Source organism: Cetorhinus maximus, chromosome 1 (genome assembly GCF_964194155.1).
Source record: "Cetorhinus maximus chromosome 1, sCetMax3.hap1.1, whole genome shotgun sequence".
NCBI lineage: Eukaryota > Metazoa > Chordata > Chondrichthyes > Lamniformes > Cetorhinidae > Cetorhinus > Cetorhinus maximus.
This window is the reverse complement of record NC_135879.1, coordinates 178,354,371-178,371,977: the sequence shown is the minus strand read 5'-3', so window position 1 is coordinate 178,371,977 and position 17,607 is coordinate 178,354,371. Positions and strand designations below refer to the sequence as shown.

The following is a 17,607-nucleotide window of genomic DNA, read 5'->3' as shown; positions in this document are numbered from 1 at the left end:
CTTTGTCTCTACCCAGTGACATTGAGAATGGGAATACCAATGTGAATGCTTGCTGAGGGTGCATGCAAACTTAAATTTACATGTGCACAGCTGCACTTTTTTGATCACCGTGAAGCAATTAATAAAATAAGCCTTTTGTGCTGCAGAGCAGCTGGGGACCACCATAACCTGTTAATGCATTCAGGCTCATCATATTTATCTAAACTCATATTGAACATACAATTTGTTCTTCCCAATTTACCCTCTGTCTTTGTAATCATGTAGATTTGGAATATTATTGAAGTTTTGTTTTTGATTAAATCTTCATTGAACAGATCATTTAATTTCCTGTGTAATAAAGAAACTTTACAACTTCCACCCCCCCTCCCCACCACCATTCATCATTCTCTTGTCTTTTATGATTATTATTGTTGCTGTGTTTCAACACAGACATTTGTGTTGTTGTGCATTTGGAAACAGGATGGTACAATGGCAACTTAAGCTGATTTTTTTAGTAAATACATCTGTCTGGCTAATTTGCAACTTAATTTATATTTCATAAATGTTCATTCCTTTTTTAAAAAAAACACTAGGCTCAACTCGGAGCTGATGGAGATCCATCAAAGCCACCTTGGTTTAAGGGAGGGTAAGTAATTCCTCTGTTGTCTCCAGAAAGTAATGTAATACGGAAGCATCCATTAACCAATTAAATAATTTCAAAGCGATCCTTTATGGTTCTCTAATACTATTATTGACTCTTTCCAGATAAAGTTCAAGATTTGCTGAAGTGTAATAATATATAAATTTGGCTCTAAAATTTAGAAATAACCTTTCACAAATTAATGATATATAAATGGCCACACCTTGCGAATTGTTCTTGTATATGTCAGAGGTGAGCTTTCTTCATTGCTCCTACTTCATAATGAGTTTCATATCACATATAGAATTGGTATGATTTTTCATAGAAATGTAGGTTACTACAGTGTGGAATTTTCATGCAATCAGATCCTTACAAGCCATCCTGGAAACATCTGACACTCTGCAGTTCACACATCTGTCAAGGAAGTAACAGCTCCAATATTTGCAATGGTTAACATCTTCAAGACTTTTCCTGTGGAAGGAAACACCAGCCAGGCAAGGCTTATAAGTTCTACCATATGACAGTGATCCCTTGATTGCACATGAGTGCACGGTATCCACACTTGCTCTGGTACTTTTAATAATCAACTCTAAGGTCCTCATGAAGGTGAAAGGATTCCACTAAATTTGTGTTCAGGTGGGATCTGACCATAGAAATTTTGATTATGTCAGTGGCCATTATCCAGGAAGCAGACATGTAATCTTCATGCACAGCACTGTTCTGCCCACATTATTCAAAGGAGTAAAAGCACTGGATGGATAATACTTAGAACAGAGCTGTCCTCTGTATCTCTGGCTCTTGACTCCACTGAGAACCCTAAAAGAGGAGGAGAGCACATTGGCCTGGACATCTCAACTTCCCCTTGAGTTCCATTTCAACCTCTACAAAACTGTTCCAGGCAGCTTAAGCACAATGCTTAATGCAAATATCAGATTTCAAGTACAGATTTCAAAAGGGAAGGCCATACCTGATCAGCCTTATTCAATTCATTGAACAAGTCACAGGATGGATTAGTGTAATGTAATAGATGCAAGACATTTGGATTTCCAAAAAAGCCTTTAATAAGGTATCACATAGTAGACTCATGACTAAAGTCAGAGCATGTGGAGCAGGTGAAAAGAAGCAGAATGGACAGTAAGCATATAACTCCAAGCAGGGTTTAAAGGGCACTACTGAAATTGGTGAATGGTGGGAAGTGATGTTCCACATTGATCGGTGCTGGGAACAATGCTCTTCACCAATTACATAAACGATTTAGACTTGAAATACAGTTTCAGGATATGTGGATGAAACCACATTAGCAGATGTGGTTAATACAGAGGAGGACTGCAACAAGATACAGGGTGACATTAATAAACTTGAGCTTTTTTTTATTCATTCATGAGATTTGGGCTTCGCTGGCTGGGCTAGCATTTATTGCCTATCCTTAGTTGCCCTTGAGAAGGTGGTGGTGAGCTGCCTTCTTGAACCGCTGCAGTCCATGTGCAAATAGCAAATGAACTTCAATATGTATTAGTGTGAGGTAGTTCATTTTGAAATGAAGAATAAGTAGGCCACATGCTCCTTGGAAATGTGTCTAAATGAGGGATTTGGAAGTAGAGATACTCAGATCACTAAGGTTAATAAGGCCATAATAAAAGCAAACACATTTCTGGGATTCATTTCTGACAGGCTAGAATTGAAAAGCAAAGAAGTTGTGTTACAGTTGTATGGAACCTTGGTTAGACCAATGCTTGAAGTACCATGAACAGTACATGGTCTCCATGTTATAAAAAGGATATAGAACGTTGCGACCAAGTCCAGAGGGCTGAATAAATTCCTTTTTCCCACTCCTGAGGCTGGCTATAATACAGTTTGAATTTTTTTTTAAAAGCATGTTACCTTTTTCTAATCCAGTGTTTTGGTGCTTTGCTGCGTATAAAACTATATGAAGAAATAAACCAGCCAGATCTCTTGAGTTAACAAGTGAGGAGCAAGTTGAATTGTTTAAAAACTCACCTCAGGTAAAAATATAAGACATATTAAAAAGGTAAAAGCATGTCCCGAATCCTGCGGCGTATACACACACACACTAGCATGCAAAACAGAACTACTTACAGGACAATGGAGGTGGAACTAAAGTTACTAAGAAAATGAAGAAATATATGTTCTGATGTTCCTTTGGTGGTCTTAAAATTCCAGTGGGGTTGCAGCCGATGTAAGCTGAAATTTCAGGACACAGTCTCTTTTAAACTGTAATCCATCTTTTTCCAAAGTAGATGCTATGACACTTGAAGTTTCTTATGAACATATGAAATAGAAGCAGAAGTAGACCACTTGGCCCCTCAAGCCTGCTCCACCATCAATAAGATCATGGCTGATCTGTTCGTGTTTCGAATTCCACATTCCCATGTATCCACGATAACCTTTGATTCCCTTGCCTAACAAGAATCTATCTACCTCCACCTTAAAAATATTCAATAACCTCACCTCCACCGCCTTCTGAGGCAGAGAGTTCCAAAGTTGCACAACCCTGTGAGAGAAAAACTTCCCCTCATCTCTGTCCTAAAATGGGCAACCCCTAATTTTAAAATAGTGCCCCCTAGAGGAAATATGCTTTCCATATCCACCTCGTTGCTACCATTCAGTATCTTATATGCTTCAATCAAGTCACCCCTCACCCTTCTAAACTCCAGTGGAAACAAGCCCAGTCTGTTTAACCTATTCTCATAAGACAAACCGCTCATTCCAAGTATCAATCAAGTAAACTTCCTTTGAACCACGTCCAATGCATTTACATCCTTCCTTAAATAGGGAGGCCAAAACTGCACACAGTATTCGAAATGTGGTCTCGCCAATGCCCTGTATAACTGAGCATATAACATCCTTACTTTTATGTTCAATTCCTCTCTTAATAAAGGATAGCATTTCATTAGTCTTTTTAATTATTTAACGTACCTGCACACTAATGTTTTGTGACTCATGCACCTAGATCCCTCTGCAGCTTGGGATTCTGCAGCCGTTCTCCATTTAAGTAATACTTTGCTTTTTTATTCTTCCTGTCAGAGTGAACAACTTCACATTTTCCCACACTATACTCCATTCACCATATTTTTGCCCACTCACTCAACCTATCTATATCTGTCTGCAATCTCCTTATGTCCTCTTCACAGCATTTTTCCTACCTATCTTTATGTCATCTGCAAATTTAGTTATCATGCCTTCACTTCCCTCATCTAAGCCATTGATATATATTGTAAAAAGTTGAGGCCCCAGCACAGACCCCTGCAGGACTTCACTTGTCACATCATGCCAATCAGAAAAATACCCATTTATTCATACTGCCTGTTTTCTGCCACCCAGCCAATCTTCTATCCATGCTAATATGTTACCCACTACACCATGTGCTTTTATTTTCTGCAATAACCTTTGATGCAATAATCTTGTCAAGGAAGTCCAAGTACAGCACATCTACAGGCTCCCCCTTATCCACAGCACATGTTACTCCTTCAAAGAACTCCAATAAATAGGTTAAACATGATTTCCCTTTCACAAAACCATGCTGACTCTTCCCGATTATCTTGAGTTTCTCTAAGTTCCCAGCTATAACCCCCTTAATGATCAATTCTAACACCTTCCTCATGACAGACGCCATGCTAAGTGGCCTATAGCTTCCTATTTTCTGCCTCCCTCCCTTCTTGAATAGAGGGGTTATATTTGCTACTTTCCTGTCTGATGGAGCCTTTTCAGAATCTAGGAAATTTTGGAAAATTAACACCAACGCATCTCCTACCTCATTAACCACCTCCTTTAAGACCCTAGGGTGAAGTCCATCAGGACCCGGAGACTTGTCAGCCCGCAGCTCCATCAGTTTGCTTAGTATCGCTTCCCCGTTGATTGTAATTTCACCAAGTTTCCCTCTCCCTTCCACCTTCTGATTTACAGCTATTATTGGAATTTTTTTGTATCCTCTATAGTGAACACAGACACAAAATACTTGTTCATTCCATCTGCCATTTCTTTATTATCTCTTATTAACTCCTTGTTGTCACTCTTTAGAGGACCAACACTCACTTTACTTTTTAAATACCTGTTGCTATCCGATTTTACATTTCTGGCCATCTTCCTCTCATATTCTAATTTCTTACTCCTGATTAACCTTTTAGTCACCATCTGCTGTTCTTTACATTCTGACCAATCATCTGACCTGCCACTAATCTTTGCACTGTTTTATGCTTTTTCTTTAAGTTTGATGCTTTTCTTAACTTCTTCAGTTAACCATAGATCGTAGGTCTTCCCTTTAGAATTTTTCTTTATAGTAGGAATATATTTATTCTGAGTATTCTGAAATATCCCCTTGTGAGCACCTCAGACCTGTTTGACAATTGCATAGTCTGAGGCTCGTCCACTACTGTCTGCTGGGTCCCATAACCTGCCTCACTAATGGTCACTGTTATGACCGATGCAGTTGGTAAAGTGGAGTTATTTAAAAATCCCAGAGGGAAACTTTAAACAACTGTCATAATCAATAATTTTAAGTGTTACATTTGAGATGCGACTCTAAATTCAGGATTCAGACCATCAGTTCTCGAGGCTTTACATTTAACTAAATGAAACATTTTATTACATTACACAGGTTAATATATACATGGATACAAATTACTACTATCCCAACTTTTAACAAATTCCCAAACTAATCTCCATTAAGGCAACAGCAACTAATAGACTTAACCAAAACACCAGGCAAAGCATTTTCACCTTACAAATTCAAAATGAGGTTCTTTTCACTTGGTTCCTCTGGAGCCAGTTGGAGGCAGGCAGCTGCCCTTTGATCTTACATTTCCTCTGCTCTGCACACCTAAAAACTGCTGAAGTTATACCTACCACCACTGATTGAATTCAAATTCTCATTGTCTCACCAGCCTCTTTGAACTTCAGCTTTTAACAATGAAACCACTTTCATAGTACCAATTTTATTAGTAATATAAACATATGGCTTGGTATCTGCTAGACAGGCATCAGTTTTCACCCCACTTCTTGAATGCTCTATTCAAAAAATGCAAATGCTTGCTATCTCTCTTACATATTAAAACTAGTACCCTGATTAGCTGGCTTTAATCCAATTAAGTCACACCCACAGACTAAGCCTCTATTGTAAAAGAAAAATGTTTTCCAAAATATTATATACATTAATAGCTACATGACAGTCACATCCTCCTGTCCCTCACCGCTGACCAAAACAGTTGACCCTATTCTAAGAGGCATGACCGTCTTCTGGAACAAAGTGTCCAGGTATTTCTATCTCCTTTATCTCCCTTATGTTGTGCAGTGTCTGCGGTTCAGCTTCCACATTGATAATCCTGATCTGGACATTCTCTAGATGCTGACACTTTCTGCAGATGTGTTTGTCCTGGATCGCCTTGACGTCCAAAAACACCCACATTCCACAGCCGCAGTATAACATCTTTGTGATGTATTCCAAAACGTTATAGAGATAGGGCCCCAAAATTGAGGATAACAGGGAGAGAGAGATGATGCTTGTCCATTCTGCAGGCACCTTTCTTTTGGATGCCACTTCCTGCAGATTCTGCTTTTTCTATATCTCTGGCAGCAGGCAAAATGATTGCTGTGTCATGTGACTGGCCTTCACTGCTAAGTCATGATCCAAAGGACAAGTAATAGGGTTTACCCATCAGAAATGATTAAGTTCGAAATATCAAGGGATGGCTCCCACAGGACAGACGATTGATCTCCTTCGTTCTGTTCAGCTGTTGGGGCAGTCACAAAGTGATTGAATAGTAATACCTCAGTTACGAACCCTTGAATGAGTCATTCTTCCAAGATGGAATCTTTGATAAGATAAGAAGGAACTCATCAACATCTCTCCAAATCTATCGCCTGTGTCGATCTTTCGTCTCCATCTCCATGGAATGGAATGTAGCTACATAGTGATGCAAATTAGCAGCTGTTTAAAAAAATAGGCAGTGTTTTTGCTTAGCAAAAGTCCTTTTAAAGAAGTTCAGTGTACATATCTGACTGGCCAATTAAATTAAAGATTAATATTCCACATCGCACACGACACATTGTTGTGACAAGAGACATTGAAGAGATGTAAAAAGAAGATTTACCAGAATGATGCCAGAACTGAAAGATTATACTGTTCTCTCTAGACTGAGGGGAGTGACCTGGTAGATGCCTTCAAGATTATGGTAGGGTTTGTAGAGTAAATGTAGAGAAGTTGTTTCCACTTGAGTGAGACCAAAGCTAAGTGCCATAATTACAAGATAGCTACTAATAAATTTATTAGAGAATTCAGGTTAAATTTCTTTACCCAGAGAGTGGTTACAATGTGGAACTTGTATCATAGGGAGTATTTGAGGAAAATGGCATCAATGCATTCAAGGGGATGCTAGATAAATGTTCTCTTCTAACATACCCATCATTCTAACTTGGAAATATATCACCATTCCTTCACTGTCACTTGGTTGAAATCCTGCAGGTCCCTACCTAACATAACTGTGGGTGTACTTATACCATACAAACTACAATGGTTCGAGAAGGTAGTTCACCTCCACCTCCTGAAAGACTATTAATGATGCGCAATAAATGCTAGCCTTGCCAGCAATGGCCATGTCCTATATCTCAAGAAAAGATAAACACTTGATGAAAAGGAATAGAAGGACATGTCGATGAGGTTAGATGAAGAAGAGTGGGAGCAGGCTTGTGTGGAGAATAAACATCGTTGGCCAGAATGACCTGTTTCTGCACTGTAATACTTTGTATAAAAGAAGGAGACAATGGGTTGTACAGAGTGTTTGAAATAGTATGTCCAAGAAGATGTGGCAGTTTGTAACTTAAGTTTGTGGCATGCATAATGGGTCTCACAAGGAATGAGCAGACTCGGTCTTTTCTTTTTCCTGATACCAGCATACTTTCTCACTTTTGACCAAGGATAAGGATAAATATATTCACTCAGTGGACCTACTCCCATGTAGCTGGCTTTTGTGCTTTTAGTAGAGAGTAGAGTGGAACATTTTTCTGTATAAAGGAGCTTTTCTGCGCTTTCTAGTTTCTTGTACTGTCCCCAACCTCCGCATCATGGGTGCCATTGTGCCATATTGGTGGGTGGAGGAGTGGGTCATGGGCAGCCCCAACTAAACTGATAATGCAAAATTAGAGCTACAATATATATGCTCCAACCTCACAAACCAACTTGCTGACATCACCTACAGTGTCACGCAACTACTTTTTTTAGCACGCCACATTTGCTACTTCAGTAAATATAATATAATTTAAACTTTCTTTTTGGTCACCGATCACCTATTGATCTGTCAGAAGCAGTTTCCATAATTTCCAGTTGGCTACTGTTCCTATTTATCCAGTTGGAAGTTTATTATTGGTGTAATTTCTTTGTGATGAGGCAGAGAGATTGACATTTTAACACCGAGACCTTAATATTGTTTTTTGTTGAACACTAATAAAAATTTATTAATGGAAGAAGAATGACTGTGAATATTGTTCTGACTACTGATTGAATTTCTGAAAAATTAATAAATTGACACAATCTTTTTAAACTAGAATAATCACATTCATTAGCGATACAATATTTTCCGATATGACTCCCTAATGTTACACTTGGTAAATCATTGGGGTTAACAGCCATGCTTACAGAGATAGCTCTTTTCTTCCAAGTATCATTCATGAAGCGCTATATGCCCTGCAAGGAATATGGGCACAACAAAATCATGATAATGAAGACACCATATCTGTGCCCTGACAATGGCCATTACATTTTTATGGTCAGATACCCTCTGGATACAAACTGAGCACCATCCTTTTATCTTCATGGAGGTCATAATGTTGATATGAAGAGTCCTGGTAGCTAGATGGGTCCCATGTGTGATTCCTTGTACTCAAGTGGACCCTGGCACCTGGTGAAATTTGCACACCTGACCTAGGCAATGTCTGCTTTCCACAGAAAATATCAGGAAGGTTTTTTTCTTGGACTGGATGCATCCAATAGCAAGAAATGTTGAAGTTTTGGGAAACTGACGCTCCTGTAGTATTTCTGATCCAGATGTTACATGCAGGTGTTTATGCAACCTGTCTATTGAAGCAGAAACATTGAAGTCAACTCTCCTCTGAGAAGTACATGTCATTGAGGAGTTCTTTTCCAGGGCCAGTGAATTAATCAGCTTCCCTCTGGAGAGGAGCCAGCATCATAAAAGCGCACTCCACTTCTACCATGGGGAGGAATGCCTAAAGCATTGTTTTACATGGTCATACACGCCACTATTCCCAATGCTACCCCATAAATATATAGCTCTGTCAGGTAATCAATAGGTCTGTAAGTGCAGGAGCAGAATTCTGCACAAGAATGCCTTTGTAGTTCTCATGATTCTTTTATTTTTCGGTAGCCAAGTGTCAGACTTATTTGCAGGACCATAGAGACTGGAGGGAAGGCAGCTGTGGGACCAAGGATATGCAATACAACCATGGTCGATTATACCACTTTGGAACTGAAGGGCAAAACCCGAGGAGAAGTACAACTTACCACATGCTGCCGGAAAGGTGTGACTCAAGCACACCATTGAGACTCACCAAGAAACAATTCAGATACCTGGGCAAAATGAGAGAGATACTACAGCCCCATCCAGCCAAGATTCTGTGATTTAAAAATTTTGCTGGACTATGCAAAGATGCTGTGTCGCCTTGATCCATGTTTGCTCTGGCATTGCATTGAGTGTGATCCTCACTGTCAGAATTACCTTTTTCTTCAGAACTTCCTTTAGCAGTATCTTCAAAGCAGTGGCACTGAAAGGGTGACTTTTGCCTCTTGTTTGTTTTGTTCCCCTGTAGTTAAAGGCAGTTTTAAAGGGAATTTTTAGAGCTGCTCATACCACATGATGAGGCCCCTGACACCAGTGTTGCTGACACTACATTATCAGGCTCTTGGATTATGGATAACTCCATGGTCAAATTTATCCTAATCTGTCAACTGGGGTTATACATGCATCTTGATAGTGCATTGTTCTGAATATGTAAACAATGTCTTTATTCGAATCCTAAGATTCACTGTTAGAATCTGACTTCTTTTGTGGAATACATTTGCACTTACTGTATATGTGTAGGAAATGCAAGTCTCTAATTTTTTATTCACTCGCAGAATGTGGGTGTCACCTGGCAATTATTGCCCATCCCTACCTATACCTGGATGCTCCCGAGTGGCTTTGTTAGGCCACTACATAGGACAGTTAAGAGTGAACGACATTGGTATGGGACTAGTTAGGCCAGACTAGTTAATGGCAACAGGCTTCTTTTCCAAAAAATCAATAGTGAATCATTTAGGTTTTCAAGACAAACACTAGTTTCATCATCATGCTTTTATTGATACCAACTTTTTATTTCCAGATTTATTTAATTGCAATTCAGTTGAGTGTGCTGAGAATGTGAAACTTGCTACCACATGGAGTGGTTGAGGTGAATGGCATAGATGTATTTACAGGGAAGCTGGAAATGTACATGAGGGAGAAATGAATAGGAGGATATGTTGATAGAGTGAGATGAAGTAAGGTAAGGAGGCTCGTGTGCAGCATAAATACCTGCAGAGACCTGTTGGGCTGAATGCCCTTTAAATATTGTAAATTATATATAACTCAATCTAATTCTCAAAGTACGTGGTAGGACTTGAACTCACATTCACTAGATTATTAGTTTAGGTCTCCTGATTACTAGTCTAGTAACATAACCAATAAACTACATGATCACATGGTTATATCTGACTTTCCAAGATCAAAGACACAAATCTGTTTTGGTGTTTTTTTTCTAGAACTGGAGGTGGGCTGTATGGTATTGACAGTATGCCAGACTTGCGGAAGAAAAAACCAATCCCCCTTGTTAGCGATCTGGTAAGTCATTTTTTTTTTCTCTTCCAGGAAATCGTTTATAAGTTGCAGGATGTATTAAGTTTTGTTACTGCCATTGCTGATGTTCTGTGCTTTGATTTTTCTTTGTTGCTTTACACTCAACTGTTAACCAAAAGCGAGATCAGGATTCTGAGATAACAGGAATAATTTGCTTGACATTAAGCTAAGGTTTTTGTCCATGCATTTGTGGGCAGGCAACTTAAGGAATGCCTTAACGGGAGATTGCTGAGCAGGAAAAGCTGTGTAGTTAAATAATGTTAGAGCATCTGACATACCACATTGGTTAAAAGCAAAATACTGCGGATGCTGGAAATCTGAAATAAAAACAGAAATGTTGGAAAAACTCAGCAGGCCTGACACCATCTGTGGAGAGAAAAACAGAATTAACATTTCGAGTCCGTAGAAATGTGATGAAATTTATACTGTTTAAGTGGGGGTGGAGCAGGTGAAGCTGGATAGAAGGTCAGCGATAGGTGGGGGCAAAGGAGAGATTGACAAAAATGTCATGGACACAAGACAAAGGGAGTGTTAACGGTAGTGGTTTCATGAATCCAAATGAATCCAAATCCATATATCCAAATTCTAATTCATGGGATTCATTGGTTTCATGAAACCAAAACATTGTTTTGTAACAGTGGCTTCATTTCCTTTGCAAAACAGAATCATCTGCTATTGTTTCAGCTACTTGAAGCCATTCAATTTATGTCTGCAAACCAGCTCTAGTATAAAAGTTTACATTTGGCATCTGCTTCAGTACCTGTGGGATTACTGCCCTTTCTTTGTTGCCTGTTTAATATATGTCCTTGTACATATTTCTGTAAGGTTGCACTGAGCTGTATGTTGCTCAGCTGCATTTGTTAAGCAGACTTAATAGTAGTCTGAACATATTTAATAGATAGTATTGATTATTAAATCAGTACTATGTTCTGTTGATTCTGTGCTTTTTAAAAATCCTTGCTAGTTAAGTGATTGAAATATTGCTGGTCACAAGAAAAAAATAGTTTTTCCATCTTGTGATTTCAGTGGAATAAAAGTAAATTATTTGGCTTTTTCAGTCTCTTGTGAAGGTGAATTCTTTTAAACGATCTATAATTCAATAAAAAATATTCAATTTAGGAACGTTAATCAATAGATTGTAAAATTGGCTAAGCAGTAAATCAAGCATCCAGCCCAAAACCAACCCTATTCTCTCAGAGCGGGTTAGATTAAAATTAGGACTGTAGTTTCTGAAACGGGTCCTTTCTAGAAGTGAAGTGGTAATAATATGACATGACTGTTGTTAGCATCAGAAGAGTTGAACTCTGCAATAACATTTTGTAATTTTTTTGTATGCAAACATTCCTTTTGTGCAGGCCATGGTAAGTGGTACTATAATCTCCCCAATAAACAAAAAAGGAGCTTTATGCTTGTTGACCCTCAACCTCCCACTTCCTTGTTTCATCATACCTTATAGCATTTCCATGTTAGCTTCCACTCCTGCACATTGATTATTTTAAATTATATAAGACACATGAACCTTATATACAAAGCTGATTTCTGTAAAGGATTCATGGGGTAGAATTTTACTGATAAATCATGGGCCTGAATTTTCAGTTCGGCCGGGAAACGGATCACCGACCGTGATTTCATGCTGGCTGGCCAATTAAAGGCCAGCCAGTGTGAAACGTGTGCTGAAAAGCTCAGCACTGCCAGGGTGGGAGCAGGAAGAGGGCGGGCAATGACGTTGGCACAGGCCAGCGCTGACAGAAAGCTCCCTGACAGCTGAGAGATGCCTCAGGGAGCTGTAGACCTGAAACATCAAAAATAAAGGTTTCAAAAGCTGAAAAAAAGTGTTCATGCATCATAATCAGTCACCTGAAAATTTAGCTTATGAAAATGCTGTCCACAGAAATTTATTTATATTTTATTTCATCACGGAAATCTCATCCCGCCCATGGATGAGGTTTGTTGAAAAATGCAAAGGCCGCCTGGCTGATTTGCCCATCCACCAACTGTAAGGTTGGACGGGCGACAAAAAAAGGCAGACAATTGTGCCATTAATGAGCTTAATTGCCCTCTTGATTGTTGGCAGGCGCGCTTCCAATTTTTGCACATGCCCGCGGTCTAAAATAACGCGTGAATGTGGGATGATGTCGGGACACTTGCCCGACGTCAGCTCGCACAATTTCACAATTGATCGGGTCGGATGTGCGCCTGCCTGACCAGCATAAAATTTTGCCCATAGTGTCAGTATGTGTCACATTAGTGCTATAATTACAGGTGTAGAAACAAAGCAATAATTTCATTCTATCCCTCATTAACAGTGCTTCAGGTTTACCACAGGAACCCAGGAATTACCTCCATACTTGTGTCCAAATGCTTCTTAAATGTTATGAGTGTTTCTGCCTCTACCACCCTTTCAGGCAGTGAGTTCCAGATTCTCACCACCCTCTGGGTGAAAAAATTCTTCTTCACATCCCCTCTAAACCTCCTGCCCCTTACCTTAAATCTATGCCCCCTGGTTATTGATCCCTCCACCAAGGGGAAAAGTTCTTTCCTGTCTACCCTACCTATGCCCCTCATAATTTTATACACCTCCATCATGTCCCCCCTCAATCTCCTCTGCTCCAGAGAAAATAACTCCAGCCTATCCAATCTCTCCTCATAACTAAAACTCTCCAGCCCAGGCAACATCCTAGTAAATCTCCTCTGCGCGCTCTCGAGTGCAATCACATCCTTCCTACAATGCGAATTCCAAAGTTGCACATAATACTCTAGCTGTGACCTAACCAGCGGTTTATACAGTTCCAGCATAACCTCCCTGCTCTTTTATTCTGTGCCTCGGTTAATCTAGGCAAGTATCCCATATGCCTTCTTAACCACCTTATCTACATGTCCCGCTACCTTAAGGGACCGGAGGACATGGACACCAATGTCCCTCTGATCCTCGGTACTTCCCAGGGTCCTACCATTCATCGTGTATTCCCGTGCCTTGTTTGTCCTGCCCAAGAGCATCACCTCACACTTATCCAGATTAAATTCCATTTGCCACTGATCAGCCCATCTGACCAGCCCGTCTATATCCTCCTCTAATCTAAGGCTATCCTCCTCACTATTTACCACCCCACCAATTTTCGTGTCATCCGCAAATTTACTTATCAATCCTCCTACATTCAAGTCTAAATCATTTATATATACCACAAACAGCAAGGGACTCAACACCGATCCTTGTGGAACCCCACTGAACACAGGCATCCAGTCACAAAAACACCCCTCGACCATCACCCTCTGCTTCCTGCCACGCAGCCAATTCTGGATCCAATTTGCCAAATTGCCTTGGATCCCATGGGCTCTTAATTTTGTTATCAGTCTCCCATACGGGACCTTATCAAAAGCCTTGTTGAAGTCCAAGTAGACTATGTCAAATGCACTGCCCTCATCTACACACCTGGTCACCTTTTCGAAAAATTCTAATTGGTTAGACATGACCTCTCTTTAACAAAACCATGCTGACTGTCCTTGATTAATCCCTGCCTATCCAAGTCTAGATTGATTCTGTCCCACAGAATTGCTTCCAATAGTTTCCCCACCACTGAGGTTAGACTGACGGGCCTATAGTTCCCTGGTTTATCCCTTCCTCCCTTCTTGAATAACTGTACCACCCTGGCTGTCCTCCAGTCCTCTGGTGCCTCTCCTGTGGCCAGAGAAGTACTGAAAATTTTTGCCAGCGCCCCTGTTATCTCCTCCCTTGCCTCACTCAATAGCCTGGGATACATTTCATCTGGGCCTGGAGATTTATCTACTTTCAAGCTTGCCAGACCACTTCGAACCTCCTCCCTTTCTATGCTAATTTCTTTAATTATATCACAGTCCTTCTGCCTGATTTCCATACCCACGTTGCCCCTCTCACTTGTGAACACCGACACAATCATTCAGAACCCTACCTACATCTTCTGGCCCCACACACAAATTACTACTATGGTCCTTAATGGGCCCTACTCTTTCCCTCGTTATCCTCTTACTCTTAATATACTTGTAAAATAACTGGACTTTCCTTTATTTTACTTGCCAATGTTTTTGCATGCCCCCTTTTTGCTCTCCTAATTTCCTTCTTAAGTTCCCCCCTATACATTCTATACGCCTCTAGGGCTTCCGCTGTTTTGAGCCCTTGGTATCTGCCATAAGCCTCCCTTTTTCTCTCTATCCAATCCTCTATATCCTTCGACATCCAGGGTTCACTGGATTTGTTGGTCCCACCCTTTATCTTTACTGGAATATGTTAGCCCTGTACTCTGCCAATTTACTTCTTGAATGAGCCCCACTGCTCTGATGCAGATTTACCTAAAAGTAGCTGCTCCCAGTCCACTCTGGCCAAATTATATCTGATTTTATTAAAATCAGCCTTCCCCCAATTTAGAACTCTGATTTCTGGCCCATCCTTGTCCTTTTGCATAACAACCCTGAATCTAACGGAGTTACGATCACTATCTGCAAAATGCTCCCCCACTGATACCTCTACCACTTGCCCTGCTTCATTCCCTAAAATTAAGTCCAGGACTGTCCCCTCTCTTGTAGGACCTTCTACGTACTGGCTTAAAAAGCTCTCCTGGATGCATTTTAAGAATTCCACTCCCTCTAAGCCTATCACACTATGACTAACCCAGTTAATGTTGGGGAAGTTGAAATCCCCCACTATTGCTACCCTATTATTTTATGGTGATATGGTGAGAGTTTGGCCCTTTATGTGTGCTCTTCTGATTTACACCGATTTTTACATTTTGCATTTGAGCATATTCTAGTTCGATTGGCAGAGAATTATGACACATCTTGAGATTGGGAAAATGGCCATGGGAATTGGTGCATTTTCCAGACTAACTTCAGAGATGTGCTCATGCAGAGAAATTCAAGATCTTCAAGGTTTATAATTTCTGCAAATTGTAGCCAAGTAGCACCAATAATATCTTGAAGTGGAACACACAGCTATGGTAATTTCTACCTTATTCCTAATGGGGTTAAAGTTTCAGACCTCCTTGGTACCAGTTTCCTAATATTTTTGATAATATTCTGGGAAGCACCTTTTCTCCTGAAGGTGCCCTCCTGACAATATTGACTCACATAAGGATAGAGTTTCATAAGTATCCTTCAATACCAAGGGCTTAATGTGTTAGCCTGGACAGTAGGTTTGTCACCTCTGAGTCACAAGGTCATGGGTTCAAGTCCCACTCCAGGACCTGAGCACAATAATCAAAGTTGACACTCCAGTGCAGTACTGAGGGAGTGCTGTACTGTTGGAGGTGCCATCTTTCAGATGAGACATTAAACCAAGGCTCCTTTTACCCTTTCAGGTGGGCATAAAAATTCCCATGGCACTATTTTGAAGAAGTGCATGGGAGTTATCCCCAGTGTCTTGAACAATATCTATCCCCCAGTCAGCATCACAAAAACAGATTACCTGGCTATTTTCACATTGCTGTTTGCAATGACTTGGTTTGTGCAAATTAACTGCCACGTTTCCTACATTACAACAATGACTACACTTCAAAAGTATTTCATTGGCTGTTAAGCACTTTGGAATGACTTGTGGCAGTATATAAATGCAAATAATTTATTATGCAACAGGGCGGCGAGAATGGGAGGAAATCACAACTGAACCCAATACTTCTTCGTGACCAGTTCTAGCAATGGCTCCTGTGTACCATTTAGGAGTGGAAACCTATGCTGTGATATTTTCCCATACAAAAGCCAAAGCCAGGTGTGGCACTCTTCTACGTGCTAGCTTGGATCAGCAAACAGTGCAGATCCTTTGGGCTGTATTTTCCCCTTTGGGGCGAGAATCGCTAGTCAGGAGATTTTCCAATGTCGCAATCCTGCCTCCTGCTCAGCAATGCAAGCTGATGTTGTTTTCATGGCAGGTTGGTGGGGATGGGCTGAAGTTGGGGCCACTACCTTCCAAAGCAGGCCTGAGCCGGGAATTGAAGTGGGTAGATGCCAACATGGGCGGGTTAGAAGGTCCACCGCCATTTTCTGGGACATTGTCCCAGTCCTGAAGTTGAGTGTTAGGTATCCTAGCCCTCAGCCCTCATCCCCCATATCGCTCATGCCACTAGTCTCCTTCCCATATCCCTGATGTCCATTCACCTAGCATCCACAATGGAAAGAACTCGTGACCCCTATAATAACATTGAGAAATCATTGAGATGCTCATGAAACTGTCAAACAAACAGCCAATCAAACTTCTTGAAAAAACTAATCATATTAAATGGTCATAAGACCATCAAAATAACCAAACAGCCGTTCAAAAACACATTACCTTTTTGGGAGCTCATAAAACGGTCAATTGAAACCAAGTTCACAATTGCCTTGACAGCCCCTGCTGAGCAGAATCCATTAGAAGGGTTTGGAGCTCAGCCAAGCATTTGTGATGTGGTTCCATTGCACAACTGTCTCAACAAAGCCTCCAGACCTGAATGCATTAAAGCCTTTGAAGTAGTAGAACAAAGGCCATCTGTTCCACTGCTTAAAATGCTGAAAAGATGGCTGACCTGTCAATCAAAAATGCAGCCATTGATTGCACTGCTTCAAAGACTGAACCTGTCAATCAATTAAAAGATCAAATTTGGGTGCAATTGACATAGTAAAATCTGAATCTCAATCCTGTTCAATGCAGAAGAGCAATTTATCCACTAGGTAAATCAATCTAATGCATCTGAAGACTTTTCCATTTTCACAATGCTGGTCAATTTAATAGTCACTTATCTTTTATTAACAAAGCCCTATCATCAATCACTACATTAAAAATATACATAACTTATTGCACAGCATTACAATATGATATGTGAAGTTAACAACACCTTTTAAACTTAACTGTCAAAAGGTTCCGAACTCCAGAACAGGTTTCCCCCTTGGTTCATGACACGTCTGAGCTAGCGTGAACAACATCTCCTTCAGCAGCTGGCCTGACTCCATGAAAATTCTGGGAGTCCGAAATCACCAAGCCCACAATAGCGCAGCAAGGCATTGGGATTGCTGCATGTGGGCTTGTGACTCGCATCCTTATCTCGTGCCCTTAAAAGATATTGCATGACGGGACTGTGGGCAGGAATG

The 17,607-nt window shown here is 40.4% G+C and overlaps 1 protein-coding gene across 3 annotated transcripts in view; it reads left to right on the top strand.

The window, feature by feature from the left end:
- Nucleotides 1-17,607, top strand: part of unc13bb (unc-13 homolog Bb (C. elegans)) — a 754,941-nt gene that overhangs the window by 554,491 nt on the left and 182,843 nt on the right. For all 3 annotated transcript variants that reach the window (XM_078550332.1, XM_078550323.1, XM_078550314.1), the window contains 2 exons: nt 573-625; nt 10,428-10,506. In XM_078550332.1, coding sequence (XP_078406458.1) covers nt 573-625; nt 10,428-10,506 — 132 coding nt within the window. The remainder of the gene's footprint in view (nt 1-572; nt 626-10,427; nt 10,507-17,607) is intronic.